Source organism: Hemitrygon akajei, unplaced genomic scaffold (assembly GCF_048418815.1).
Source record: "Hemitrygon akajei unplaced genomic scaffold, sHemAka1.3 Scf000102, whole genome shotgun sequence".
Taxonomy (NCBI): Eukaryota; Metazoa; Chordata; class Chondrichthyes; order Myliobatiformes; family Dasyatidae; genus Hemitrygon; species Hemitrygon akajei.
This window is the reverse complement of record NW_027331988.1, coordinates 1179671-1206799: the sequence shown is the minus strand read 5'-3', so window position 1 is coordinate 1206799 and position 27129 is coordinate 1179671. Positions and strand designations below refer to the sequence as shown.

The 27129-nt window shown below is 48.2% G+C and overlaps 2 protein-coding genes across 2 annotated transcripts; both read right to left on the bottom strand.

The window, feature by feature from the left end:
- Positions 1-2960: 2960 nt before the first annotated feature.
- LOC140723163 (NACHT, LRR and PYD domains-containing protein 2-like) lies at positions 2961-15987 on the bottom strand. The gene is made up of 4 exons (XM_073037786.1): positions 15418-15987; positions 4153-4239; positions 3830-3997; positions 2961-3665 (listed from the first exon to the last, which is right to left on the bottom strand). Exons 1-4 carry the CDS (start codon positions 15564-15566, stop codon positions 3578-3580), a joined length of 492 nt encoding a protein of 163 aa, XP_072893887.1. The 5' UTR covers positions 15567-15987; the 3' UTR covers positions 2961-3577.
- Positions 15988-16667: 680 nt separating this feature from the next.
- On the bottom strand, positions 16668-25614 carry LOC140723148 (uncharacterized). Its single transcript, XM_073037776.1, has 6 exons — positions 24061-25614; positions 23036-23202; positions 21955-22126; positions 21805-21855; positions 16921-17160; positions 16668-16678 (listed from the first exon to the last, which is right to left on the bottom strand). Exons 1-6 carry the CDS (start codon positions 24119-24121, stop codon positions 16668-16670), a joined length of 702 nt encoding a protein of 233 aa, XP_072893877.1. The 5' UTR covers positions 24122-25614.
- Positions 25615-27129: the final 1515 nt, after the last annotated feature.

Sequence of the window (27129 nt, the reverse complement as noted above, 5' to 3'; positions counted from 1 at the left end):
CCTCCCCCGTGGGAACCCCGCAGTTCTTGCTCCCTTGTTACGAGCCGCCCTCTCCCACCCTCGGCTCCCGTCACTCCTCAAACACTCCGCTCTCTCTCCCCTCTATCACCGCCCATCTCACCCTGGCTGGCGGCCATTTTTTGATGGTTACCATTGACAAACGCTCTCCCACCATTGTAGAGTGTGGCACACCCTTTTCCTCACCTTCCACTCACTTCCCTTCCTGTTTATTCAATCTCAACTCCTCATCCCTCCTCTCCTTTCCCTCGGTGCCCGATCTCCTGAATCTCCATTTAACCTCTGCCGACAGCCATTTTGTGACAGTGTCAGACACTCCTTCCCACTTCCTCCACCACGAAGTGTGTCACTCCCCTCACACTCACCATCTTGTCACCCTCCTTCCCATCCCATTATTCCCAAACCCCTTCCCTCCCTCCCCTCGCTCTCCTCTCCTCGCCACCTCGTATGCTGGTTGGGGCTGCCATTTTGCGATGTCAATCTTCGCCTCTCCTCATCGCCCTCTTTCTCTCTCTCTGTTACCCAGTAAGTCACTCCTCTACTCACCCCGTCACTCCTGACACCCTTTCCCCTCTCTGGTCCCTTGCCCTTTCTCCCGCCATCCACCACATTTTGGTGAACATTTTCTGATGGGAAATTTCGCTGCCCCACCCAATCCCTTCTCCCCCGTCCGTTGAGTGAGTCGCTCCCCACTCCCTTCTTGAGACAATGAAAACTCCCCGACCCATCAGACCTGACCGCGTCCCCGACCCCCGCTCTCCCTTTCTCCTTCCCAAGCCCCACTTTTTTGCAGCTCGCCTTATTTGCGAAGGATATGTCACCACTCATTCATCCACCACTACTGAAAAAGTCACTCACCAACACCCCCATCCTGTCCAATCAGACCTCTCCCTCCCGTCCTATCACTACCCCACACTCCCCGTCCCACCACTCCCGCTCCCTCCCTCTCGCCCCGTCTTTATCTTCTCCATGTCGGGAACCAGTTTGTGACAGGAACTTTCGCCCCTCCCCTTTCCGTACCCTATTGAGTCAGTGACTTCGCCACGCTCATCGTCTCATCAGTCCACTCCTCGTGCCATCACTCCTCTTCCTCCCAAACCCCTCACCTCTCCTTCCCAAAACCCACATGTATATGGGTGTGTGTGAATATCTGATGGGACGGTGTGGAGGGAGATTCACTCTGTGTCTGAACCCGGGAGTGTGTGATGGGACGGTGTGGAGGGAGATTAACGCTGTGTCTGATCCCGGGAGTGTGTGATGGGACGACGTGGAGGGAGATTCACTCTGTATCTGGTCCCGGCAGTGTGTGATGGGACGGCGTGCAGGGAGATTCACTCTGTGCCTGACCCCGCGAGTGTGTGACGGGACGGTATGGAGGGAGATTCACTCTGTGTCAGACCCCGGGAGTGTGTTAGGGACGGTGCGGAGGGAGATTCACTCTGTGTCTGACCCCGGGAGTGTGTGACGGGACGGTGTGGAGGGAGATTCACTCTGTGTCTGGTCCCAGCAGTGTGTGATGGGCCGGCGTGGAGGGAGATTCACTCTGTGTCTGAACCCGGGAGTGTGTGATGTGACAGTGTGGAGGGAGATTCACTTTGTGTCTGATCCGGGTGTGTGTGATGGGACGGTGTGGAGGAAGCTTCTCTCTGTGTCTGACCCCGGGAGTGTATAATGTCATACGGTGGAGGGAGCTTCACTCCGTGTGCAACGTCAGTATTCCATCCCCCATCCGTCTCGTACTCGGGACCGCAGCTGTTTACAATATACATTAATGATTTAGATGAAGGGATTAAAAGTAAAATTAGCAAATTTGCTGATGACACAAAGCTGGGTGGCAGTGTGAAATTTCAGGAGGATGTTATGAGAATGCAGGGTGACTTTGACAGGTTGGGTGAATGGGCAAATGTATGGCAGATGCAGTTTAATGTGTATAAATGTGAGGTTATCCACTTTGGTGGCAAGAACAGGAAGGCAGATTACTATCTAAATGGAGTCAAGTTAGGAAAACGGGAAGTACAACGAGATCTAGGTGTTCTTGTACATCAGTCAATGAAAGCAAGCATGCAGGTACAGCAGGCAGTGAAGAAAGCTAATGGCATGCTGGCTTTTATAACAAGGGGAATTGAGTATAGGAGTAAAGAGGTCCTTCTGCAGCTGTACTGGGCCCTGGTGAGACCACACCTGGAGTATTCTGTGCAGTTTTGGTCTCCAAATTTGAGGAAGGACATTCTTGCTACTGAGGGAGTGCAGCATAGATTCACAAGGTTAATTCCCGGAATGGCGGGACTGTCATATGTTGAAAGATTGGAACGACTAAGCTTGTATACACTGGAATTTAGAAGGATGAGAGGGGATCTGATTGGAACATATAAGATTATTAAGGGATTGGACACACTGGAGGCAGGAAGCATGTTCCCGCTGATGGGTGAATCCAGAACTAGAGGCCACAGTTTAAGAATAAGGGGTAGGCCATTTAGAACAGAGATGCGGAAAAACTTTTTCACCCAGAGGGTGGTGGAAATGTGGAATGCTCTGCCCCAGAAGGCAGTGGAGGCCAAATCTGTGGATGCATTCAAGAGAGAGTTAGATAGAGCTCTTATAAATAGCAGGGTCAAGGGATATGGGGAGAGGGCTGTAACTGAGTACTGATTGTGTATGATCAGCCATGATCACAGTGAATGGCGGTGCTGGCTAGAAGGCCGAATGGCCTACTCCTGCACCTACTGTCTATTGGTCTCACGTGTGATATTATCGTCAATTGTTTCTGTCTGCGGGGATCAGTTAGCCAGGGCTTTGGTGGAGATCCTGGGCATCCGACCTCCTTCAGCCTGGAGCTGAGACGCTACTGTGTCAGTGTGAGGAGCTCCGACCCACTGTTGCAGTGCACAGGGTGCGGAGGGCAGCAGAAATCTCAAATAAAACTCGAGTCCGGCACCAGGACAGGAAGTTACAGCGGTTTATTGATTTCATGATGACAAACATAAATTAAACAATGTGTGAGCCGCTGACGTGCCGGAATAAATAAGCTGCTCCCGACTCACTCACAGTCACACACAATTAACTGACCGGCGACAACGAGTGACAGTTTGAATAACCAGTCCCGTTTCTCACCGTCACTCTGCATCGGGGAACCGATGATTATAAAATCACACTTCAGGGCCGTGTCCGGGATCGCTGCATATCCAGAGTCACTGCCGAGTGATTTGTCAATTTAACATCATTATATAGGTCAGGCTGCCCAATGCACCACCCTCCGCAAAGGGAGCAAAATGATTCTCAGTCCCAGACTGAGCCTCGGAACCCTGGCTCTTCATGTCTGGGTATTTTTCTGGGTGTCACGTGGGAGCCTCGAACACGCACAATCGGCGGAAGCTGCGCCGCCTGACAACAGGCGGAAATACGTCACTGCAGGACCGCTCCCAGCGACACATTGCGCGAGGCCGGTTCCGTTAAAACCGTTGGGAATCAGCCCCGGCGCGCAGCCATTAAAGGTAAGGACGGGAGTTAAAGGGGACGGCGGGGAATCGGCCAAATGTCCTCATCCCGCGGGCGGGGATGTTCACACGATCACTGACAGTCTGGGTCTGACTCCCCGCCGATATCTCAGTTCCTTCTCTCCGGACTCACTGAACTGATTGCTCGCCAGCCTGAAACAGATGGGAGAATAAAGATGAAATAAACAGATTACACAACAGTGTCAGTAACAGGGGACCGGGGTTAATCTTTCAACAACACTCACAGACAAATATCACCAGAAAACCCGCGGATCCGCTGATATTTTATCACATTGAACACTAACACAAACACTCACCAGATCCACTCCAGACTCGGGAGGGTCAGTATGAGGCGGCGGAGAGCGGGGACAGATCGGTCTGTCAGCGAGTTTAATCCCAGATTCAGCCCTGTCACTGATGGGTTTGTACTGAGAGCGGAGACGAGATCCTCGGCACCAGAATCTGTGAGACCGACACCCCACAGCCTGGAGATGCGAGAGAGTGAGGGTGAAGGACACAGAGAGACAGGAGACGGTACAAATCCCCAGTGTTTATCAGTAACACAATTACTGATCACATTAGTGTTCAGTATCAGACATCCAGTGACTGTAAACACAATCTCCCACAGTCTGGTACTTACCCCAGTGTCTGTATTTTACACTCCGGTTTCCTCAGAGCCGCAGACACCAGTTTCACTCCTGAATCTCCCAGTTTATTCCGCCCAAGTCTAAACACAAACAGACAGATTGATGAACAAAGTGATTCAAACCGTGGGTCTGAGGTATTTTCTCTCACTTGGATATTTCCAGAAACATTAAACTCTTCAGTAAATCACTGATCGGAGTTCCCATCACTGTCAATGTCCCTCACTGACCAGCTCCAGGGTATTCACAGAATGTCAGTAATTTCGACTGTCGGTGTGACCCTGTAAACCCCACATATTCTGTCTCATTCCCCGATGGTTAGAAAAGTGTTCCTGACCGAAATGCAGAAATGTCTATGGGACACAGTGAAATAGACCCACCCGAGCTAAAGGGATGGGGAACAGAGATCCCACAGGAGAAAGGGGAATGGGGAAGAGAGATCCCACAGGAGGAAAGGGGATAGGGAAGAGAGATCCAATAGGATGAAAGGGGAAGGGGAAGGGAAATCCACCAAGAAGAAAGGGGGTGGGGAAGATAAATCCCACAGAAGGAAGGAGCATGGGGAAGAGAGATCTGATAGGAAGAGGAGGGACGGGGAAGAGAGATCATACAGGAGGATGGGGGATGAGTAGGAGAAATACCTGAGGAGGAATGGAGATGGGAAAGAGAGATCCCACAAGAAGAGGGAGCATGGGAACAGAGGACCAACAGGAGGAAGGGGGATGGGGAAGAGAGATCCCACAGGAGGAAAGGGGATGGGGAAGAGAGAGACCACAGGAAGAGGGGCATGGGAAAAGAAGATCGACAGGAGGACGGAAGATGGGGAAGTCAGCGCCCACATGAGGAGGTCGAATGCACGAGCTATCCCAGAGGAAGAAGGTGGATGGGGAAGGGATATCCATGGAGGAAGGGGGTTGGGGAAGAGTGATCCCACATGAGGATGAGGGATGGGGAAGAGTGATTCAACAGCAGGAAGTTGATGGGGAGGAGAGACCGCACAGGAGGAAGGGGGATGGGGAATAGAGATCCCACAGAAGTAAGACGGTTGGGGAAGATATATCCCTAGGAAGAAAGAGGGTGGGGAGGAGGTATCCCACAGTTGGAAGTAGAATGGGGAAGAGAAATCCGACAGGAGGATGTAGGATGGGGAAGAGAGATACATCAGGATGAATTGTGGAGGGAAAAGACAGATCCCACAGCAAGAGGGGGCATTATGATTACCCACAGGAGGAAGTGGGATGGGGAAGAGAGATGGAACAGGAGGAATGGGGATGGGAAGAGAGATCCCACGGGAGGAAGGGTGTTGGGGAAGAGACATCCCACAGGTGGAAGGTGACGGGGAAGAGAGATCCGACAGGAGGAAGGGGAAAGGGGAATAGACATCCCATAGGATGTTGGGGCATGGGGAAGACTGAACCCACAGGAGGAAAGTGGAATGGGAAGAGAAATCTCACAGAAGGAAGGGGAATGGGGAATAGAGATCCCACAGGATGAAAGTGGATGGGGAAGAGAAATCCCACAGAAGGAAGGGGAATGGGGAATAGAGATCCCATAGGATGATGGGGCATGGGGAAGAGAGATGAGACAGGAGGAAGTGGGTGGGGAAGTGAGATCATACAGGAGGTTGGGGGATGAGTAGGTGAGATCCCATAGGAGGAAGAGGGATGGGGAAAATAGATGCCACGGGAGGAAGTGGGATGGGGAAGAGTGATCCCTCGGGAGGAAGGGGTTTGGGGAAGAGAGATCCCACAAGAGGATGGGTAATGGGGAAGAGAGATGCTGCAGGAGGAAGGGAAATGCGGAAGCGAGATCTCACAGGTGGATTGCTACCCATGCCACGTGCTAGTCAGGCTAGAAATAGGAAGATAATGCAGCTAAATACGTGGCTGAGGGGATGGTGCATGAGGGTGGGGTTCATGTTTCTGGACAATTGGGCTTTCTTCCAGGGGAGGTGGGACCAGTTCGAATTGGACAGTTTGCACCTGAACTGGAGGGGGACTAACTTCCTTGCCGGTAGGTTAGCTAGTTCTGCTCCGGGGGTTTTAAACTAGATTGCAGGGGGAGGGGAACCAGAGTGTTAGAGCAGATAGTGATGTGGAGAAGGATAAGGGTCATACGAGGACTGCTTGTATAGACAGATATCAAAGGTTTGAACGTGACATAAATGTTCTCAGGAACATTTATTTCCATGCAAGGAGTATTGTAGGTAAGGCAGATGAGTTTTTGGCGTGGATTGGCACGATAATGATATCGACATTATTGCTATTAGTAAGACTTGGTTTGCAGGAGGGGCAGGACTGGCAGCTTCATGTTACGGGTTTCCATTGTTTCAGACGTGATAGGGGGTAGGGATGAAAGGGGGAGGAGTGGCATTACCAGTCAGGGAGAATCTCACAGCTGTGCGTAGACGGGACTGCCTGGAAGGTTCGTCTACAGAGGCCATATGGGTGGAGCTGAGGAATGGGAAAGGTGTGAGCACACAAATAGGGTTGTATTATAGACCGCCCAATAGGCAGAGAACTTTAGTAAGGCCTTTGACAATGTTCCACGTAATAAGTTGTTTCAAAAGGTGCAGACACTAGTTATCCATGGAGAGGTTGTAAACTGGATTCGAAATTGGCTGTGTGGGAGAAGACAGAGAGTGGTAGTGGATGATTGCTTCTCAGACTGCAGGCCTGTGACTAGTGGTGGGCCTCAGGGATCTGTGCTGGGACCATTGCTGTTTGTTGTCTATATCAATGATCTAGATGATAATGTGATAAATTGGATCAGCAGGTTTGCGGATGACACTAAGATGGAGGCGTTGTGGACAGCGAGGAAGGCTTTCAAAACTTGCAGAAGGATCTGGACCAACTGGAAAAATGGGCCAGAAAATTGCAGATGGAATTTATAACATATAACTTGTAACCATATAACAATTAAAGCACAGAAACAGGCCATCCCGGCCCTTCTAGTCCGTGCCGAACGCCTACTCTCACCTAGTCCCACCTACCTGCACTCAGCCCATAAGCCTCCATTCCTTTCCTGTCCATATACCTATCCAAATTTTTTTAAATGACAAAATCGAAACTGCCTCTACCACTTCTGCTGGAAGCTCGTTCCACACAGCTACCACTCTCTGAGTAAAGAAGTTACCCCTCCTGTTACCCCTAAACTTTTGCCCCTTCACTCTCAACTCATTCCCTCTTGTTCTAACCTCCCTTACTCTCAATTGAAAAAGACTATGGACGTCAACTCTATATATCCCCCTCATAATTTTAAATACCTCTATCAAGTCCCCCCTCAACCTTCTACCCTCCAAAGAATAAAGACCTAACTTGTTCAACCTTTCCCTGTAACTCAGGTGCTGAAACCCAGGGAACATTCTAGTAAATGTCCTCTGTACTCTCTCTATTTTGTTGACATCGTTCCTATAATTCGGTGACCAGAACTGTACTCAATACTCCAAATTTGGCCTCACCAATGCATTGTAGATTTTTAACATTACATCCCATCTCCTATACTCAATGCTCTGATTTATAAAGGCAAGCATACCAAAAGCTTTCTTCACCACCCTATTCACATCAGATTCCACCTTCAGGGAACTATGCACCATTATTCCCAGATCATTCTGTTCTACTGCATTCCTCAATGCCCTACCATTTACCATGTATGTTCTATTTGAATAATTCCTACCAAAATGTAGCACCTCACACTTATCAGCATTAAACTCCATCTGCCATCATTCAGGCCACTCTTCTAACTGGTCAAAATCTTTGAACTACACGCTTTGAAAACCTTCATTATCCACAACGCCACCTATCTTAGTATCATCTGCATACTTACTAATCCAATTTACCATTCCATCATCCAGATCATTAATGTATATGACAAACAACATTGGACCCAGTATAGACCCCTGAGGCACACCACTAGTCACCACTTTAATGCAGACAAGTGTGAGGTGTTGCATTTTGGAAGGACAAATCAAGGTAGGACATACACAGTAAACGGTAGGGCACTGAGCAGTGCAGAGGAACAAAGGGATCTGGGAGTTCAGATACATATTTCCCAGAAAGTGGCGTCACAGGTAGACAGGGTTGTAAAGAAGGCTTTTGGCACCCTGGCATTCATAAGTCAAAGTATTGAGTATAGGAGTTGTGATGTTATGGTCAGGTTGTACAGGACATTGGTGAGGCCAAGTTTTGAATATTGTGTGCAGTTCTGGTCACCTAACTATAGGAAATATATCAGTAAGATTGAAAGAGTGCAGAGAAGATTTACTAGGATGTTGCCGGGTCTTCAGGAGTTGAGCTACAAGGAAAGATTGAACAGGTTACGACTTTATTGCATGGAGCGCAGAACAATGAGGGGAGATTTGATAGAAGTTTACAAAGCTCTGAGGGGTATAGACAGGGTAAATGCGAATGGGCTCTTTCCACATAGATTAGGAGAGATAAATTGCAAGAGGACTTGGCTTCAGGGTGAAAGGGGAAAGGTTTAGGGGGAATGTCTTCACTCAGAGGGTGGTGAGAGTGTGGAACGAGCTCCCATCTGATGTAGAAAATGCGGACTCACTCTTAAGCTTCAAGATTAAATTAGATAGATGCATGGATGGGAGAGGTCTGAAGGGTTATGGACTGGGTACAGGTCAATGGGACAAGCAGAATAAAGTTTCGGCACAGAGCAGAAGGGCCGAATGCCTTGTTTTCTGTGCGCTGGTATTTTATGATTCTATGAAGGGGTGTGGGGAGGAGAGTTCACTCAGGTGGAAGGGCGAATGGGAAGAGAGCTCCCACAGGTGGAAGGGAGATGGGGAAGGGATATCCCACAGGAGGATGTGGGAAGGGGAAGAGAGATCCCAGAGGAGGAAGGGGGATGGGGAAGAGAGATCTCACAGGAGGAAGGGAGATGGGGAAGGGATATCCCACAGGAGGATGTGGGAAGGGGAAGGGAGATCCCATAGGAGGGAAAGGGGAATGGGAAAAGCGATCCCACCGAAGGAAGGTGGAAGGGGGATGGTGTAGAGAGATCCCACAGGAGGAAGGGGGATGGGAAGGGATACCACTGGAGGAAAGGGGATTGTGAGGGGATCCCACAGGAAGAAGGGGATGGAGAAGGGATATCCCACAGGAGGATGTGGGAAGGGGAAGGGAGATCCCATAGGAGGAAAGGGGAAGGGGAAAAGCGATCCCACTGGAGGAAGGGGGATGGGGAAGAGAGAACTCGCAGGGGGAAGGGGGATGGTGTAGAGAGATCCCACAGGAGGAAGGGGGATGGGAAGGGATACCACTGGAGGAAAGGGGATTGGGAGGGGATCCCACAGGAAGAAGGGGATGGGGAAGAGAGATCCCACAGCAGGATGAGGGATGGGAAGAGTGATCGCACATGAGGAAGGGGGATGAGGAAGAGTGATCCAACAGCAGGAAGTTGATGGGGGAGGAGAGAGTGCACAGGAGGAAGGGGGATGGGGAATAGAGATCCCAGTGAAGGAAGGGGGATGAGAAAGAGATCCCACAGGAGGAAGGGGGACGGGGAAGAGAGATCCCACAGGAGGATGGGGGATGGGGAATAGAGATCCCAGTGAAGGAAGCGGGATGAGAAAGAGATCCCACAGGAGGAAGGGGGACGGGGAAGAGAGATCCCACAGGAGGATGGGGGATGGGGAAGAGGGATACATGTGGAGGGACAAGACAGATCCCACAGGAAGAGGGGTCATTATGATGACCCACAGGAGGAAGGAGGATGGGGAAGAGAGAGCCCACAAGAGGAAGTCGGGTGGGCGAGCGATCCCAAAGGAGGAACAGGGATGGGCAAGAGATATCCCACAGGAGGATGGGGGATGGGGAAAAGGGATCCTACAGAAGGAAGGGGATGAGAAAGAGAGATCCCACAGTAGGATGGGGGATGGGGAAAAGAGATCCTACAGAAGAAATGGTGATGGAAAAGAGAGATCCGACAGGAAGAACGGGGAAGAGTAGGAGAAATCCCACTGGAAGTGGGGCTTGGGAATACAGGCCCCACAGGAGAAAGGTGGTTGGGGAAGAGAGATGGCACAGGAGGAATGCGGATGGGAAGAGAGATCCCACGGGAGGAAGGGTGCTGGGGAAGAGAGATCCTACAGGTGGAAGGTGATGGGGAGGGGTTATCCCACCGGATGAAGGGCGATTGGGAAGAGAGTTCCCATAGGAGGAAGAGAGATGGGAAAGAGAGATCCGACAGGAGGATGAGAGATAGGGCAGAGAGATCCAACAGCCGCACGGTAAAGTGGAAGAGAGTTCCCAGAAGAGGAAGGAGGATGTGGAAGAGAAATCCCACAGGAAGAAGTGGAATTGGGAAAATATATGCCAGAGGAAGAAGGGGGATGGGGAAGAGAGAGATCCTACAGGAGGAAAGTGGTGGGGATGAGAGATCGCACAGGAGGAATGGGGATGCGGAACAGAGATCCCATTGGAGGATGGCAAATAGGGAAGAGAGATCCCAAAGGAGGATGTGCGATGGGGAAAATAAATACCACGGGAGGAAGGGGTTTGGGGAAGAGAGATCCCACAAGAGGATGGGTAGTGGGGAAGAGAGATATACAGGAGGAAGGGAAATGGGGAAGCAAGATCCCATAGGAAGTGGAGGAATGGGAACAGAGCCCCCACGGGGATCAGATGGATGGGGAAGAGATATCTTTCAGGAGGAAAGGGGTTGCGGAAGAGAGATCCAACAGCAGGAAGTTGATGTGGAAGAGAGAGATCCCACAGGAGCATGGGGGGTGGAGAAGAGAGATTCCACTGTAGGAATGGAGATGGGGAAGAGAGATTCATCAGGAGGAAGGGAGCTGGTGATGAGAGATCCCACAGGATGATGGGGGATGGAGATGAGAGATCCCACAGGAGGAAGGTGGATGCTGAGGAGAGATCCAACAGTTGGAAGGAAGGGGGAGTGGGAACAGAGAGGCCAGAGGATGAAAGGGGGATGGGAAACCGAGATCACACAGGTGGATTGCGATCCATACCACGTGCTAGTAAGGCTAGAAATAGGAAGATAATGCAGCTAAATACGTGGCTGAGGAGATGGTGCATGAGGGAGGGGGTTCAAGTTTCTGGACAATTGGGCTTTCTTCCAGGGGAGGTGGGACCAGTTCAAATTGGACAGTTTGCACCTGAACTGCAGGGGGACTAACATCCTTGCAGGTAGGTTAGCAAGTTCTGCTCCGGGGGTTTTAAACTAGATTACAGGGGGAGGGGAACCAGAGTGTTAGAGCAGATAGTGAGGTGGAGGAGGATAAGTGTCATGCGAGAACTGCTTGTATAGACAGATATCAATGGTTTGTCCGTGATAGAAATGTTCTCAGGTGCATCTATTTCCATGCAATGAGTATTGTAGGTACGGAAGATGAGTTTATGGCGTGGATTGGCACATGATGATATCGACATTATTGCTACTAGTAAGACTTGGTTTGCAGGAGGGGCAGGACTGGCAGTTTCATGTTCCGGGTTCCCATTGTTTCAGACGTGATAGGGGGTTGGGATGAAAGGGGGAGTAGTGGCATTACCAGTCAGGGAGAATATCACAACTGTGCGTAGACGTGACAGTCCGGAGGGTTCGTCAATAGAGGCCATATGGGTGGAGCTGAGGAACGGGAATGGTGCGACCACACGAATAGGGTTGTATTATAGACCGCCCAATAGGCAGAGAGAAGTGGAGGAGCAAATCTGCAGAGAGGTAGCAGACCGATGTAAGAAACAGAAAGTTGGAATCGTAGGGGGATTTTAACTTTCCACATATTGACGGGTCCGCCAACTCTGAGAAAGGGTTAGATGGCGTGGAGTTTGTTCAGGAAAGTTTTCTAAATCAATATATTGAGGTACCAACGAGAGAGGGTGCAGTACCTGATCTCCTATTAAGGAACCAGTCAGGTCAGGTAACAGAAGTAAGTGTTCACAAACATTTTGGGTCCAGTGACCATAATGTCATTAGTTTCAAGATAATTCTGGATAAGGATAGGACTGGTCCATCAGTTTAAAGTTCTGAATTGGAGAAGGGCCAATTTTGTGGAAATGAGAGAGGATCTGGGAAGAGTGGATTGTGATCAGTTGTTTTCCGGCATGGATGTGTTCAGTAAGTGGAACGCCTTCAAGGGTGGAATTTTGAGAGTGCAGAGTTTGCATGTTCCTGCCAGGATTAAAGGCAAACTTAACAGGCATAGGGAACCTTGGTTTTCAAGGGATATTGGCGATCTAGTTAAGTAGGTGTTTAGCATGTATAGGCAACAAGGGACAAATGAGGTACTTGAAGAGCACAGAAAATGTAAGGGAATGCTAAAAAAGGAAATCAGGAAGGCAAAAGGAAGACCTGATGTTGGCACATCATGTGAAGGTAAACCCGAAGGGTTTCTTCAAGTAAATTTAGAGTAAAAGGGATAGTAAAGGACAAAATTGGTCCCCTAGAAGATCAGAGAGGTCGTCTATGTGTGGAGCCTCACGAGATGGGGGAGATCTTAAACAGGTTTTTTGCATCAGTGTTTACACAGGAAAACTGGCATAGCGGATATGGAATTAAGGCAAACAAACAGTAGTGTCATGGAACATATAGAGATTAAAGAGGAGGAGCTGCTTGCTCCCTTGCAGTGAATAAAGGTAGATAAAATCTCCGAGCCTGACATTATATTTTCTCGGACCTTGAGACGAGACTAGTGTAGAAATTTCAGGGGCCCTGGCAGAAATATTTAAAATGTCCTCAGCCACGGGTTGCGGTGCCGGAGGATTGGAGGGTAGCTCATGTTGTTCCGTTGTTTGAAAAAGGCTCCAAAAGTACACCAGGTAATTACAGGCCAGTAAGCCTGACATCATTAGTAGGTAAATTATCGGAAGGTGTTCTAAGAGATCGGATATACAAGGATTTGTACAGCCAAGGGCTGATTAAAGATAGTCAACATGCTTTGTATGTGGTAGATCATGTTTAATGAATCTCCTAGTGTTTTCGAGGAGGTTACCAAGAATGCATATGAAGGAAAGGCTGTGGATGTTGTCTACATTGACTTTTTGTAAGGCCTTTGGCAAGGTCCCACATAAGAGGTTAGTTCTAAAGGTCCAGACACTAGGTATCCATGGAGATGTTGTAAACTGATTCGAATTGGCTGTGTGGGAGAAGACAGAGAGTGGTAGTGGATGATTGCTTCTCAGTGTGGAGGCCTGTGACTAGTGGTGTGCCTCAGGGATCTGTGCTGGGACCATTGCTGTTTGTTGTCTATATCAATGATCTAGATGATAATGTGATAAATTGGATCAACAGGTTTGTGGATGATACTAAGATGGAGGCGCTGTGGACAGCGAGGAAGGCTTTCAAAGCTTGCAGAGGGATCTGGACCAACTGAAGAATGGGCCAGAAAATGGCAGATGGAATTTAATGCAGACAAGTGTGAGGCGTTCCATTTTGGAAGGATAAATCAAGGTACGACATACACGATAAACCGTAGGGCACTGAAGAGTGCGGAGGACAAAGGGATCTGGGGGTTCAGATACATAAGCCCCTGAAAGTGGCGTCACAGGTAGGCAGGGTTGTAAAGAAGGTTTTTGGCATCCTGGCATTCATAAATCAAAGTACTGAGTATAGGAGTTGGAATATTATGGTGAGGTTGTATAAGATATTGGTGAGGTCAAATTTGGAGTATTGTGTGCAGTTCTGATCACCTAACTAAAGAAGGAAATCAGTAAGTTTGAAAAAGTGCAGGGAAGATTTACTAGGATGTAGCTGGGTCTTCAGGAGTTGAGTTACAAGGAAAGATTGAACAAGTTAGGACTTTATTCCTTGGAGCATAGAAGAATGAGGGGAGATTTGATAGAGATTTAAATAATTATGAGGGTATAGACAGGGTAAATGCGTTTAGGCCCTTTCCACATAGATTAGGAGAGATAAATATGAGAAGACTTGGCTTCAGGGTGAAAGGGGAAAGGTTTAGAGGGAAATTCTTCACTGAGAGAGTGGTCAGAGTGTGGAACGAGCTGCCATCTGATGTGGAAAATGTGGACTCACTCTTAAGCTTTAAGAACAAATTGGATAGATACATGGATGGGAGAGGACTGGAGTGTTATGGACTGGGTGCAGGTCAATGAGACTAGCGGTATAAGGTTTTGGTACAGACTAGAAGGACCGAATGGCTTGTTTTCTGTGCTGTAGTATTCTATGATGTTTTGATTCTATGGGGGAGGAGAGTTCCCACAGGCGAAAGGGAGATGGGAATGGGGAAGAAAAGATCCCAAAGGAGGAAGGAGGATGGGGGAGAGAGATCTCACAGGAGGAAGGGGGATGGGTTTGAGAGATCGGCCAGGAGGAGGAGGGATGTGGAAGAGAGTTCCCACAGGAGGATTTGGGATTGGGAAGAGAGATCTCACAGGAGGAAGGAGGCCGGGGAAGAGAAATTCCACAGGACAATGGGCATGCCAAAGAGAGATCCGACATGAGGACGTCGATGGGGGAGAGAGATCCCACAGGAGGAAAGGGTATGGGGAAGAGAATTCCAACAGCAGGAAGGGATGGGGAAGAGAAATCCATAGAAGGAAGGGGATGGGGAAGAGCGATCTCACAGGAAGGTGTGTGGGTGTGTGGAAAAGACATCGCACAGGAGGATGAGGAAAGAGTAATAGAGAGCCCACAGGAGGAATGGGGATGGGGGCGAGATTCCAAAGAATGGAAGGGGGGGTTGGGATGAGAGGTCCCACAGGAGGATTCCAAGGGTAAACGATAATCCTACAAGACGAGAGGATGCAGAAATTTTTTGTACGTGTGTGTTGGATCTGAACAGAGGCCCCGAGGAGATGCGCCCTCTCTTTTTGCGTATCTGGAAGTGAGCAAAGTCACACACGGGGAAGGGCAGGGGAGGACAATCTCACAAAGGTATTTCTCTCCTTCTCACTTGGACAATCTGCTGACGGTCTCTTGTCCCTCACCGGGAAGGGGGTGTGAATCTCTGACCCACCTACTGCAGTCAGTGTCGGTCTGGGTGACAGTAACAGTGAGAAGGTACATTGTCAATGCACGTGTCACAGGCAGCGAGAAACACGGCCATTCCTGTGATTTACTACCATTCTTCACTGATCTGATGAAGTCTCCAACATCCCTTCACAAGAAACCACAGAACCCTCCCGGTCCTGGGGGAATTACTGACCGATCCCCTGGGTATTTGTCACAATTCTTCACAATCAGATTTACTACAAATTTACCGAAATTCCTTTACATTGAAACAACACAATGAGACAGTTTCAAAGTTCAGAGCGAGAGATAAATCAAGTTACCTCAACTTCTGGCACTTGTGCAGCTCGGGTCCCAGCCGCTGGATTCCTTCACACTGAATGTGGCAGTTCTCCAGGTTGAGGTGTTTTATTGTATCACAGAGTCCGATGACATGAGACAGGACCGCGCAGTCCACCGGGGTCAGTGTCATTTCACTGAATGAAAGTTTTTTCACAGATCCCAGTGCGGTCTGAGCAAGTCCACGATTCGGAGACTCAAATAGGTAGTGCAATGTGTTTAGGAGTCTCCTTTTACCAACTTCACTCCTCGTGTTTCTACTCTGGCGTTTAACCTCCTCCCTGTACCCAGTCAATCACCCGGCAGGTTGTTTGATGAGGAAATGGACCCAGAAACTCCTCCAGGCCCCGAGCTGTCATTGGGTTGGAGAGACCAGCAACAAAACGGAGAAATACCTCAAATCGCCCATCCTTCACGCAGTGGGCTTCAGTGAGGAGTTTCATAATATCTCTGCCATCTGGGATCAGGAATTGTGCGACTGCAGCTACAAACTCTTGGATGGTGAGGTGTGGGAATGTGTACACCGCACACCGGGCAGAATCCTCTCTCTCCAAAAGCTCCATTAGGAACCCGGACAGGAACTGGAAGGCTGCAGATTGTGGTTGATCAAATCTCCATCTGTAAACGCAATTTTCTTCTCGGACACTCCTCTGAAGGCCATCTGACCAACCCTGAGTAACACATCACGGGGTTTCTCAATCTCACGGCCGTGATTTTTCAGGATGTTGTAAATATAGTAGGAGTACAGTTGGGTGATGGTCTTGGGAACTCGCTGCGGGTCCCTGACTCTTTGTGTGAAGAAGGGGCCCAGTGCCAGAGCGAGGATCCAGCAGTAGGAGGGGTTTGTAGCTCATGGTGTACAGGATCTCGTTCTCCTTCACATGCTTGAAGACAGCTGCCGCCACCGTCTGATCTTCAAAATGTCTGATGAAATAGTTCTTCCGTTCCTCACCAACAAATCCCAGGATTTCAGCCCAGATACTGATCTCTGCCTTTTTCCAATAAATGTAACGCAGTGGGGCGGGTGGTCACAAGCACTGAACACCCTGGGAGCAGCTTGTGCTGGATTATAACTGTATACAATGTCAGACACCTTGCACTTGAATTCAGGATCTGTGCATGTGGACTGAGGTTCTGTGTCTCTCTGACTGTCAGCAAAATCAATTTTGTCGTTGAATTCATCCAAACCATCGAATATGAATAGCCAATCCCACTGGGTTCTTCCAGACCTCTCTCAGTATATTCCTGAAGTAAGGATATTGATCCAGAATCAGTTCCCTCAAGTTTATTGTGCAGTTAATGGAGTTTAACTCCCGGAATTTGAAACTGAAGACAAACTGGAATTGTTGGTATATTTTTCCCGTGGCCCAATCATAAAACGATCTTTTGTACCATTGTTGTTTTCCCGATCCCCGGGACTCCGGCACTGCTGCCGAACTCCCAGATTTGGATTTACTCCGGGAAAAGCTGCTCTGGAACAACTGAACCTTCCGGAGTTTTTCCAGGAGTCCACGGAGCTGTGTTTCTCTCCACTCCTCGTGGGTCTCTGCCTCTGGCCAGCAGCTCATGTTCCACCAGTCTCCGATCTCGAACAGTAGAAATGACCGTGAGTTCAGCGTATCGATCAACCAGCTGGAAAACATTCACCTTCTCCGTCATCAGGATCATGTTCACTCTCAGTGTTTCAGTTTGTGCCCGCAGAGTCTCCTTGTGTTTCTGTTGAACATCTTCCATGAGAACAGACAGTGGAGAAACTGTTAGATGCCTCAACTCAGAACTCAGTATTTAAGCACACAAGAGTTAGCTCAAAGCCATTGCATTAATTGGGTTCACCAATGGATATTCGTGTAGTAAAGTAAATCCAATTAACAGACCCCTGACTGGACAGAGAAACCTGGTCTAGATAAACACCAGATCATCACAATTCCATATTAATCGTGCTGTGAAGGTGAGTATTTCCCTGGTAGTTTACTGACACCCGACTGTCCCGTACTGGACACCCTCGCACAACTGTCACACCCTGGATGGGTGTGTGGGGTCTCACAGTGTGTCAGCACCCTGTCAGATGTGTGTGAGGTCTCACAGGCTGTCAGGACACTGTCAGGGGTGTGTGGGGTCTCACAGTCTGTCTGGACCCTGCCAAGTGTGTCTGGGGTCTCAGAGTGTGTCGGGACCCTGTCAGGGGTGTGTGGGATCTCACAGTGTCTCCGGAACCTGACAGGTGTGTGTGGGATCTCACAGTGTGTCTCGACCCTGCCAGCGGTGTCTGGGGTCTCACAGTATGTCAGGATCCTGCCAAGAGTGTGTGTCGACTCACACTGTGTCAGGAACTGTCTCACAGTGCATCAGGATACTGTGAGGTGTGTTCGGTATCTCACAGTGTGTCAATACCTAGCAAGAGGTGTGCGATATCTCACGGTGTGTCAAAACCCTGCCAGAAGTGTCTGGCTCACACAGTGTGTCAGGATACTGTTAGGTGTGTGTCGGGTCTCAAAGTGTGACAGGACCTTAACAGGCATGTGTCGGCTCTCACAGTGCGTCAGGACCCTGTCAGTTATGTGTGGGTTCTCAGAGTGTGTGAGGACCCTAACAGGCGTGAGTGTGTGTCACAGTGTGTCAGCAACCTTTCAGGGTTGTATGGGGTCTCGCAGTGTGTCAGAACCCGCTGGAAGTTGTGTGAGGTTACAAAGTGTTTTAGGACACTGTCAGGGATGTACGGTGTCCCACAGTGCGTCAGGACACTTTTAGGTGTGTTTGGGGTCTTACAGTGAGACAGGATCCTATCGGTGGTGTGTGGGGTCTCACACTGTGTCGGAACCCTCTCTGGGTTATGTGCGGTTCACAGTGTGTCAGGACCTAACAGGGGTGTGTGGGGTCTCACAGTGTGTCAGGACCCTGTCAAGAGTGTGTGGGGTATCACAGTGTGTCAGGACCCTGTCAAGAGTGTGTGGGGTATCACAGTGTGTCAGTACCCTGTCAGGTACGTGTGGGGTCTCACAGTGTGTCAGGACCCTGTCCGGTGTGTGGGGGCTCTCACAGTGTTTTGTGACCCTCTCAGGGCTGTGTGGTGTCTCACAGTGTGTCGGAACCCTGTCTGGGGTGAGTGGGGTGTGGCAGTGTTTCGGTACCCTGTAAGGGGTGTATCGGGTCTCTCAGTGGGTCCCGACCCTGTCTGGGGTGTGTCTGCGGTCTCACAGTGTGTCAGTGCCCTGTCAGGGATGTGTGGGATCTCGCAGTGTGTCACTTCCTTGAAAGGGGTGTGTGCGGTCTCACAGTGTGTCAGGACCCTACCAAGTGTGTCTGGGGTCTCACAGTGTGTCAGGACCCTGTCAGGGGTGTGTGGGGTCTCACAGTGTATCAGGACCCTGTTAGGCGTGTGTAGGGTCTCACAGTGTGTTATGACCCTGCCAGGAATGTGCGTGGTCTCACGGTCTGTCTCGACCCTGTCAGTGGAGTGTCTGGTCTCACGTCCTGTCAGGACCCTGTCAGGGGTGTGTGGGGTCTCACAATGCGTCAGGTCCCTGACAGTGGTGTTTGGATTCTCACAGTGTGTCAGGACATGTCTGGGGTGTGTGGGATCTGACAGTGTGACAGTACCCTGTCAGGTGTGTGTGGGGTTTCACAGTATGTCAGGACTCTGTTAGGGATCTGTGGGGTTTCATAGTGTGTCAGTACGCTGTCAACTGTGTGTGGGGTCTCACAGTGTGTCAGGGCATGTCATGTGTGTGTGGGGTCTTACTATGTGCAGGAACCTATCAGGGCTTTGTGGGGTCTCACTGTCTGTCAGGGGTATGTGGGGTTCACAGTGAGTCAGTACGTAACAGGTGTGTGGGGACCCTGCCTGGGGTGCATCTAATCGCACTTCCTGTCAGGACCCTCTTAGGGGGGTGTGAGGTCTCACAGTGTGTCAGGACTTTGTCAAGTTTGTGTGGGGTCTCACAGTGTATCAGGAACCTCTCAGGGGCGTATGGCGTCTCGCAGTGTGACAGGAATCTGTCAGGGGTGTGTGAGGTCTCTGTGTGTGTCAGGACCCTGTCAGCTGTTTGTGAGTTCTCACAGGGTGTCTGTGCCCTGGCAGCTGTGTGTCAGGGGTCTCACCGTGTGTCACGACCCTTTCAGGTGTGTGCAGAGTCGCACGGTGTATCATGACCCTGTCAGCGTTGTGTGGTGTCGCACAGTGTGTCTGGACCCTGCCAGGGAGGTGTGGGGTCTCACAGTGTGTCAGGAATCTGCCAAGTGTGTCAGGATCCTCTCAGGTATGTGTCGGGTCTCACAGAGTGACAGGACCCTAAAAGGCATGCGTGGGTTCTCACAGTGTGTCAGGACCTTGTCTGGTTTTGTGAGGTCTCACACTGTGTCGGGACCCTAATAGGCGTGAGTATTTCTCAAAGGGTGTCAGGACCATGTCAGGAGTGTGTGGGGTCTCACAATGTGTCAGGACCCTGTCAGAGGTGTGTCAGGTCCCCAATTCTGTCAGGATCCTCTTAGGGGTGTGTGGGCTCTCACAGTGTAACAGGTCACTGTCAGGTGTGTGCGGAGTTCACAGTATGTCAGCACCCTAACTGGGGTGGGTAGGATCTCACAATATGTTAGGACCCTGCCAGGGGTGTGTGGGGTCTCACAGTGTGTCAGGACCTTGTCAGGGGTGTGTGTTGTCTCACAGTGTGTCAGGACCTTGTCAGGGGTGTGTGTTGTCTCACAGTGTGTCAGGACCTTGTCAGGGGTGTGTGTTGTCTCACAGTGTGTCAACGCCCTACCAGGTGTGCTTGGGGTCTCAGGACCCTGTCAGGGAGTGTGTGGGCATTCCAATCAAGTATTCGGGAGAAACAGTAGGAAAACCTAGATTTTTGAAATGTTTAGAGAATGTGACAGTGGTAGAAATAACGTTGTTCAATAATCAGGGAGAGAATATGTTTCATATTCCGAAATAGATGTGGGAATTTCACTGCCGTGACAGTTCCCTCGGCAAACAGCATGAAGAACATTGAAGAACAAGTTTGCAGGCAAATTGTCGAGAATTACCAAATCCTTAGTGCAGGAAAATGGAGGGGTTTTATTGTCTGAATGTGGACTGGAAAAGCATTAACACTGGTGACAGAAACGAGAGCAGTTTGAAAACTTTATCTGACACCATTTCAAAACTAACATCTTTTGGACTTTGTTCTTGAAAATGAAACAGACTGAATGAGGGTGTCGGCCAAGATTCCTTATATTTCTGTTCAAGGGCATCGAGTTATCAGTTAAAACATGGGCTAATGTAAGATTAATAATTTTTATAATACCTTCTTTGCTTCGCTCTCTCCTCTGTTAAATGTGCAGTTGATTGATCCAACTCAGTCTGCGATGATGAAACCTTACACTCACTTGAGTCCATGCACTGCCCCGGGCTCCATTTTCACCGACACAAAGTGCTTACGGATGTAGTGAGTTTCTTATCCAGACGGTCACAATTTAATTAATTGCGATATTATTTATAGATATTTTCAGTACTTTCCACCTTCCTTGCCACAATCCCACAACCCTCGGTTTCTCTGTCCTAATTCCCATCTCTAACCCTTCCACAGTATCCATCACACATCACATCAATTTCAGCTTCTGTGGACTGAGCTGAGGATTTTGACCCCCATCACACCCTCACTAACACTGTGTCCTGATGGAATTCCCAGGATTATTAAGTGGGAAATTGAACGGGATAACTTTAGCAGTATTTGCAGATGTGAACAGAGTGGGTTTCATATGCTGCTATGAGAATAAACAGACTAGTTGTAGTGTTAACACGAGGAAATCTGCAGATGCTGGAAATTCAAACAACAACACACACACAATGCTGGTGGAACACAGCAGGCCAGGCAGCATCGATAGGGCGAAGCGCTGTCGACGTTTCGAGCCGAGACCCTTTGTCAGGACTAATTGCAGTGTTACCTGCTTTTCTCATTAAATGGATGCTGTCATTGTTATTCTGCGACGGGAACTTCAATGGATTCCCAATTCTAAAAAAAAATGATATCCTGTAGGAGCTGAGGGAGTTTAGAAAAGTGTTTTAGGATGAGGGCCATTCCGGGGGTTGGGTGGTTGTAGGGATATAATTTCACCTTTCGGAGTAAGAAATTTCCCATAGTTTTGCTCCTCAGATTGCCCTCTTCTCCATTCTGACCCCGGTGGAGGGATCTGTAGTTGCAGGACCCAGAGAGGAGTGATCCCTTTCAGCAAAGCCTCCAACTCTCTGCGTTTTTCCTCATACTGTACTGTAACTCTCCCTCCAGCAAACATTTTTCCATGTGTCTCACTGTGCGCTGTGTCACGGTGGAACATTTACCCGATCAAATCCCCGTGACTCAACAACGACATGGCCCTATACAACATTAACTTACCTTTCAGTTCCCTGGGAATCTCCGGTACGGGTCGACGGACCGGAACACAACCTGTTCAGATTTAAACAATTTGAGGAATTGAAATGTGTCAAGTTATTAAGTATGTAATTCTTGATTCCAAAATTAAATTAGTATCTGATATTATCTCACCATGTTCCTGTATTTCTTTCAGTATTTTGTCAAACTTTGGGACTCCAATCCTCATTTTCACAAAGGTTTCCCACATCACCCTCCGGGCGCGGGAGCCTTTCTCCATCACCAGGCTCAGGAGGAGTTTAGAACTGTCCGCCCGCTCTCCCTTATCAGCGAGATCAGAGATTTTCTGTGAAGAGTAACGGAGAACATATTGGGGACTGACAGATTCACACAGAGAATGAGAAGTAAATGATGTGCTCTGTAACGGGATCACACTGAGCAGACACCCGGACGGGTGCTGATCCTGTCTGGACATGGACTGTACATTCTGAGTGCAGAGCACACGGAGGGACATTCACTGTGAACCTGGTCCACCAGTTAATGAGATCCTGACTGGTCTGTGACCACTTCATTGACGTGGCTCCAAATCCATAAATAATTCCTCACCGGATCTGACCGTGTAAAATAGAAATCATAAAATGACGATCACAGATGAAGAAAGAAGTCAGGCAGGTTTTTATAACAGAGAGAGCAGTCTCGGAGAAGTTGCAGAAAAGATGATGTGATTCATCTCCTCAGTCCGCCAGTGTCCAACATGACAGCAAATTACCGGCTGACACCTGAAACCTTTCCTTTGCCTTTTCCAGTGGAGGTTTATTCAGTAATTACACATGACAACACGGTAGTGTTACCCGATCCACACTGTTTACAGCTACAGATTTTAAAAGACTCTTCTCCACCCAGAACAGAACACACTGGAGCTCCTGTGGCATCCAGTGATAATGCCCCGGTTCTCACTGACATCCTGCCGTCACGCCGCACGGTCTTTTCAAAATGAAAATTCCTACCATATTTCCATTTAAACTCCTTTATTGCAACCTCATACAGTTGTTCCCTGCTCCTCCCGCTCTGAGCATTGAGCCGCCACTGTTGTGTTTGCACCTCTTTCAATCATTCCTTCTGATTCAAATCTTTAAGAATTATATATATTTATTTCTGATTTGTTTTTATGCTTTATTATCCGATGAGTGAGAGTTCCGACACCCATCAGTCCTGTGATGTGTGAAAATTCAAACCCATTCTCCCTCCCACTCACCCGATGTTCCTCTCCGCTGAACTGATTCTCGGCCGTTAACGCCAGGCTCACTCTGTGCACCCCTCTTTCCATCGCCTGTTCCAGCCTGTCCCGGTAGAAATCCGTCAACTGCAGCAGCTGGAAATCATCCCAGCTTGCCAGGAGCTCGGTGATCACTGAGCTCGGACCTGTGGGGAAAATGGGGAAAATTAAAGAAATTACTGACACTATATTGGGCAGCAACGTTCTCTCTCGAACCTAAAGATCACCAAGCTCAGTTCGAAATATATATATGGGGGGAAGGAACGGGGCTTTGGTTGGTGGGGGGGGGGGGTGCGTGGTGCCGGTCGGGCTGGGTGTTTGGGAGAGGTTATTGAAGGCTAGTCTTCCGTGTCTCTGCGAATATACCTCCCTGTTTGGAAAGGACTCTGCTTATTGCTGAGAATATCACCATCACTCTCCTGGTACTGCCCATCACCACCGCTTTGCTCTGGGCTACTGTCTGCCTGTCTGGTCAACCCCTTCCTCAGAAAATCTCTGGGATATCTCACAAAATGCTGCAGGTACTCAGCAGGTCAGGCAGCGTCTATGGAGGAGAATAAACAATCAATGTTTCAGGCCAAGGCCCTACATCGGATTGGAAATGAGGGGACGGAAATTCTAGATATTGCCACATTACTTCGTATTCCCCTGGTCATGATCGAAAACGTCACATGTTTATTCCTCTCCATGGATGCTGCCTGACCGGCTGAGTTCTGCCAATATTCTGTGTGACTTTGCGTTGCCCAAAACTTTCAGCATCTGCAGAATGTCTTGTCTTCTGGAGTAACTCGCTATTTTAATGTGCATCACAATCTGTCAGAGGAGCAGGAGCAGACGGTAAATGTACTCCTTCCACGTGTGACTGTGTTTCCCCCAGAGATGTTAACTCTCTCTCTCATCTCTCTGCTCCGTTTTCACAAATCGTTTGTGAATTGCAGATATTGAATTAAACCCAGAACAGAATCATCAGAGTGTTTATAAATTAAAATAATTTGCCACAATACCCGTGTCCTTTCCCGATGTGGACATCAGTGGAACTCCTCCAATGCCCGCACCTTGATCCATTTTGAGAACAGGTGTGATTAGTTTATGCTGCTCTGTAACAAAAAAAAAATAACAACATGTGGGTCAAACATTAATTGGCAATATTAGCTGCAAAACATCTTTAAAATAAGTAAAACAAAATACTGGAATCATTCAACAAGACAGTCAGTATGTTAACATTTCAGCTGGGAGACACTGTATCAAAGCTGAGCCTGAGTGTAGGAGCCATGTATCTGTTTTCTACCTGCATTCTATCCTGCGTTGCTTAATCATGATATTTATATGGTAACTGTTCGCATCAGTGGGGGTGTGGTCAATGTGAAGGGAAATCTGTTACATATTTGCTGGATGTCATATCTTTTGTTATTATCCTCTCAAATCCGCTGACATGACATTTGCGATTGTATGTTTGCTAATTGCTAATAAGGGATCGAATACATATCATCAACATTTGTAACAGTTATCATTGAAACTGAGGGGACGTCATGCAAGTATAACAAATCGTCGGGGGTCGCTAGTAATGACAACTTGAGTTCGTTAGAAATCACGCTACATTCACAACAGGTGTCTCTCAATCTGTCGTTTATTTTAAATATTCTGAGGTACTTGAGTGTATTGACATTAAGAAAGAGGATGTGCTGGAGCTTTCGAAAGGTATTAAGTTAGATATGTCTCCAGGACTGTCGCAGATATATCCCAGGCTACAGTGGGAAGCAAGGGAGGAGATGCTGAGCCGCTGACAATGATCTTTGCATCATTAATATGCTGGGGAGAAATACTAGAAAATTGAAGGGTTGCAAACCTTGTTCCGTTGTACAAGAAAGGGACTAGAGATAACCCAGCAAATTATAGAGCAGTAAATCTTACTTCAGTGATGGGAAAATTGTGAAAGAAGATTCTTCGAGGAAGGATTTATGAGTATTTGGGGACACGTAATCTGACTTGGGACAGTCAACATCACTTTGTCAAGGGCAGGTCATGCCTTACGGACCTGATTGAATTATTTGCGGATGCAACAGAACACATTGACGAAGGTAATGTAATGGAAGTAGTGCATATGGATTTTAGTAAGGCATTTGATAAGGTTCCGCAGACAAAGCTTTTTCAGACAGTAATGAGGCATGGGATCCAAAAGACTTTGCTTTGTGGATCCAGATTTGGCTTGCTCACAGAAGGCAAAAGATTGCTGTAGATGGTTCGAATTCTGCTTTTAGGACGGTGACCTGCAATATCAAATTTGAAGACAGAGTATATTATTAATGGTAAAATTCTTGGCAGTGTGGAGGATCAGTGAGATCTTGGAGTTTGTGTTCATTAGACACTCAAAGCCGCTGCGCAGGTTGACAGTGTTTTAATGTGTATGGTATGATAGCGTTCATCCACTGTGGGATTGAGTTCAAGAACTGTGAGACATTGAAACACTGAAACACAGAAACCCTACGGCACAATACAGGCCCTTCGGCCTAGAATGCTGTGCCGTACATGCATTTACTTTAGAGATTACCTCTGGTTACCCATAGCCCTCTATTTTTTCGAAGCTCAATGTTCCTATCCAGGAGACTCTTAAAAGACCCTATCGTCTCCGACTCCAGCACCGTCGCTAGCAGCTTATTCCACGCACTAACCACTTTGCGTAAAAAAAACTTAGCGGTGACATCTCCACTGTAACTACGTCCAAGCATCTTAAAACTGTGTGCCCTCTCGTGTTAGCCATTTCAGCCCTGATAAAAAGCCTCTGACTATCCACACGATTGTTAAAGCTATGTAAGAACTTATTTAGACCTCAATTGGAGGACTGTGTTGAGATTTGCTCACCTCACTACAGGTAGGACGTGGATACTGTAGAGAGAGTGCAGAGGAGATTTACAAGGATGTTGCCTGGATTGGAGAGCATGCCTTCTGAGAAAACGTTGTGTGATCTTGAGCTTTTCTCCTTGGAGCGACGGAGGATGAGAGGTGATCTGATAGAGGTGTATAAGATGATGAGAGACATTGATCTTGTGGATAGACATAGGCTTTCTCCAAGGGCTGAAATGGCTAACACGAGAGGTTATATTTTTTAAGGTGCTTGGAATAAGGTACAGGGGAATGTCATGCATCTCTTGGTGGGTGCATGGAATGCACTGCCAGCAAGATGTTAGAGGAGGATACAATAGGGTCATTTCAGAGACTTCTAGATAGGCACAGTGGCATGGAAAAGTTTGGGATCCCCGGTCAAAATTTCTGTTACTATGAATTGCTAAGCGAGTAAAAGATTAACTGATTTCCAAAAGCCATAAAGTTAAAGTTGACACATTTATTTAATATTTTAAGTGTTACAAATCAGCAACAATGAATATATAATTGAGCCAGGTTTTTCTTATAAGAAATAAAACATTTATTAAACACAGTAAAAACCCACAAGTAAACAAACGACTTACATAACCGGAAGTCAGCTGCGATACGGCAGCTCGAACAGTTCTTAAAGCGGTAATGCGAAAACAGTTCATAAAGTAATAATGCGAAGGTCCAAAGTTTTACACAGGCAGTTAAAAGGAGAGACTTCTTGAAAGGTGTTAAATTCTCTTTCGCTGTGTTACTGCTGATCCCAGCTGCAGTATGCTTTTCCCGGAGGATTTACGATCGAAGGAAATAAATGGCTTAAAAGGCACTGACCTTTATTTGCCGAAGCTTTGTATCCAACTCACTGCTTTTTTTTATTGGCAACGCATGAATTATCACGGACACAAGTTATTACTTCCTCGTGCGAAGATTAAACAAAGGTCGAATCTGTTTCACCGTCGACATTAGCTTTCCAAATCCTTCAGTATGCCCGAACTCTGACGAATCTTCACTCTCCACTGACTTTACTGGCAGTAATATATCGAAACTGCCAACAATAACCTTTGAGACTTAAGGCAGAAAATAAAACTCCACTTTTATACGAAAACTGCCCACGTCACAGAACTGCCCACGTCATGGGGTTCTCCTTTTATACCCGGTTGGAAAATACTATCACATGACTCTCTCACTGGCGGGAAAATGACGTC

Excerpts from the sequence above, each read along its gene's own strand:
- LOC140723163 (XM_073037786.1), bottom strand. The coding sequence starts at position 15,566 with ATGACACTGACCCCGGTGGACTGCGCGGTCCTGTCTCATGTCATCGGA. Across the intron at positions 4,240-15,417 it reads CACAAGTGCCAGAAGTTGAG|ACTTGGGCGGAATAAACTGG; the intron begins GTAACTTGATTT and ends GTTTGTGTTTAG. Across the intron at positions 3,998-4,152 it reads TGTAAAATACAGACACTGGG|GCTGTGGGGTGTCGGTCTCA; the intron begins GTAAGTACCAGA and ends TCGCATCTCCAG.
- LOC140723148 (XM_073037776.1), bottom strand. The coding sequence starts at position 24,121 with ATGGATCAAGGTGCGGGCATTGGAGGAGTTCCACTGATGTCCACATCG. Across the intron at positions 23,203-24,060 it reads CACATCGGGAAAGGACACGG|GTCCGAGCTCAGTGATCACC; the intron begins GTATTGTGGCAA and ends TTTTCCCCACAG. Across the intron at positions 17,161-21,804 it reads GATTCCCAGGGAACTGAAAG|ATGTTCAACAGAAACACAAG; the intron begins GTAAGTTAATGT and ends TTCTCATGGAAG.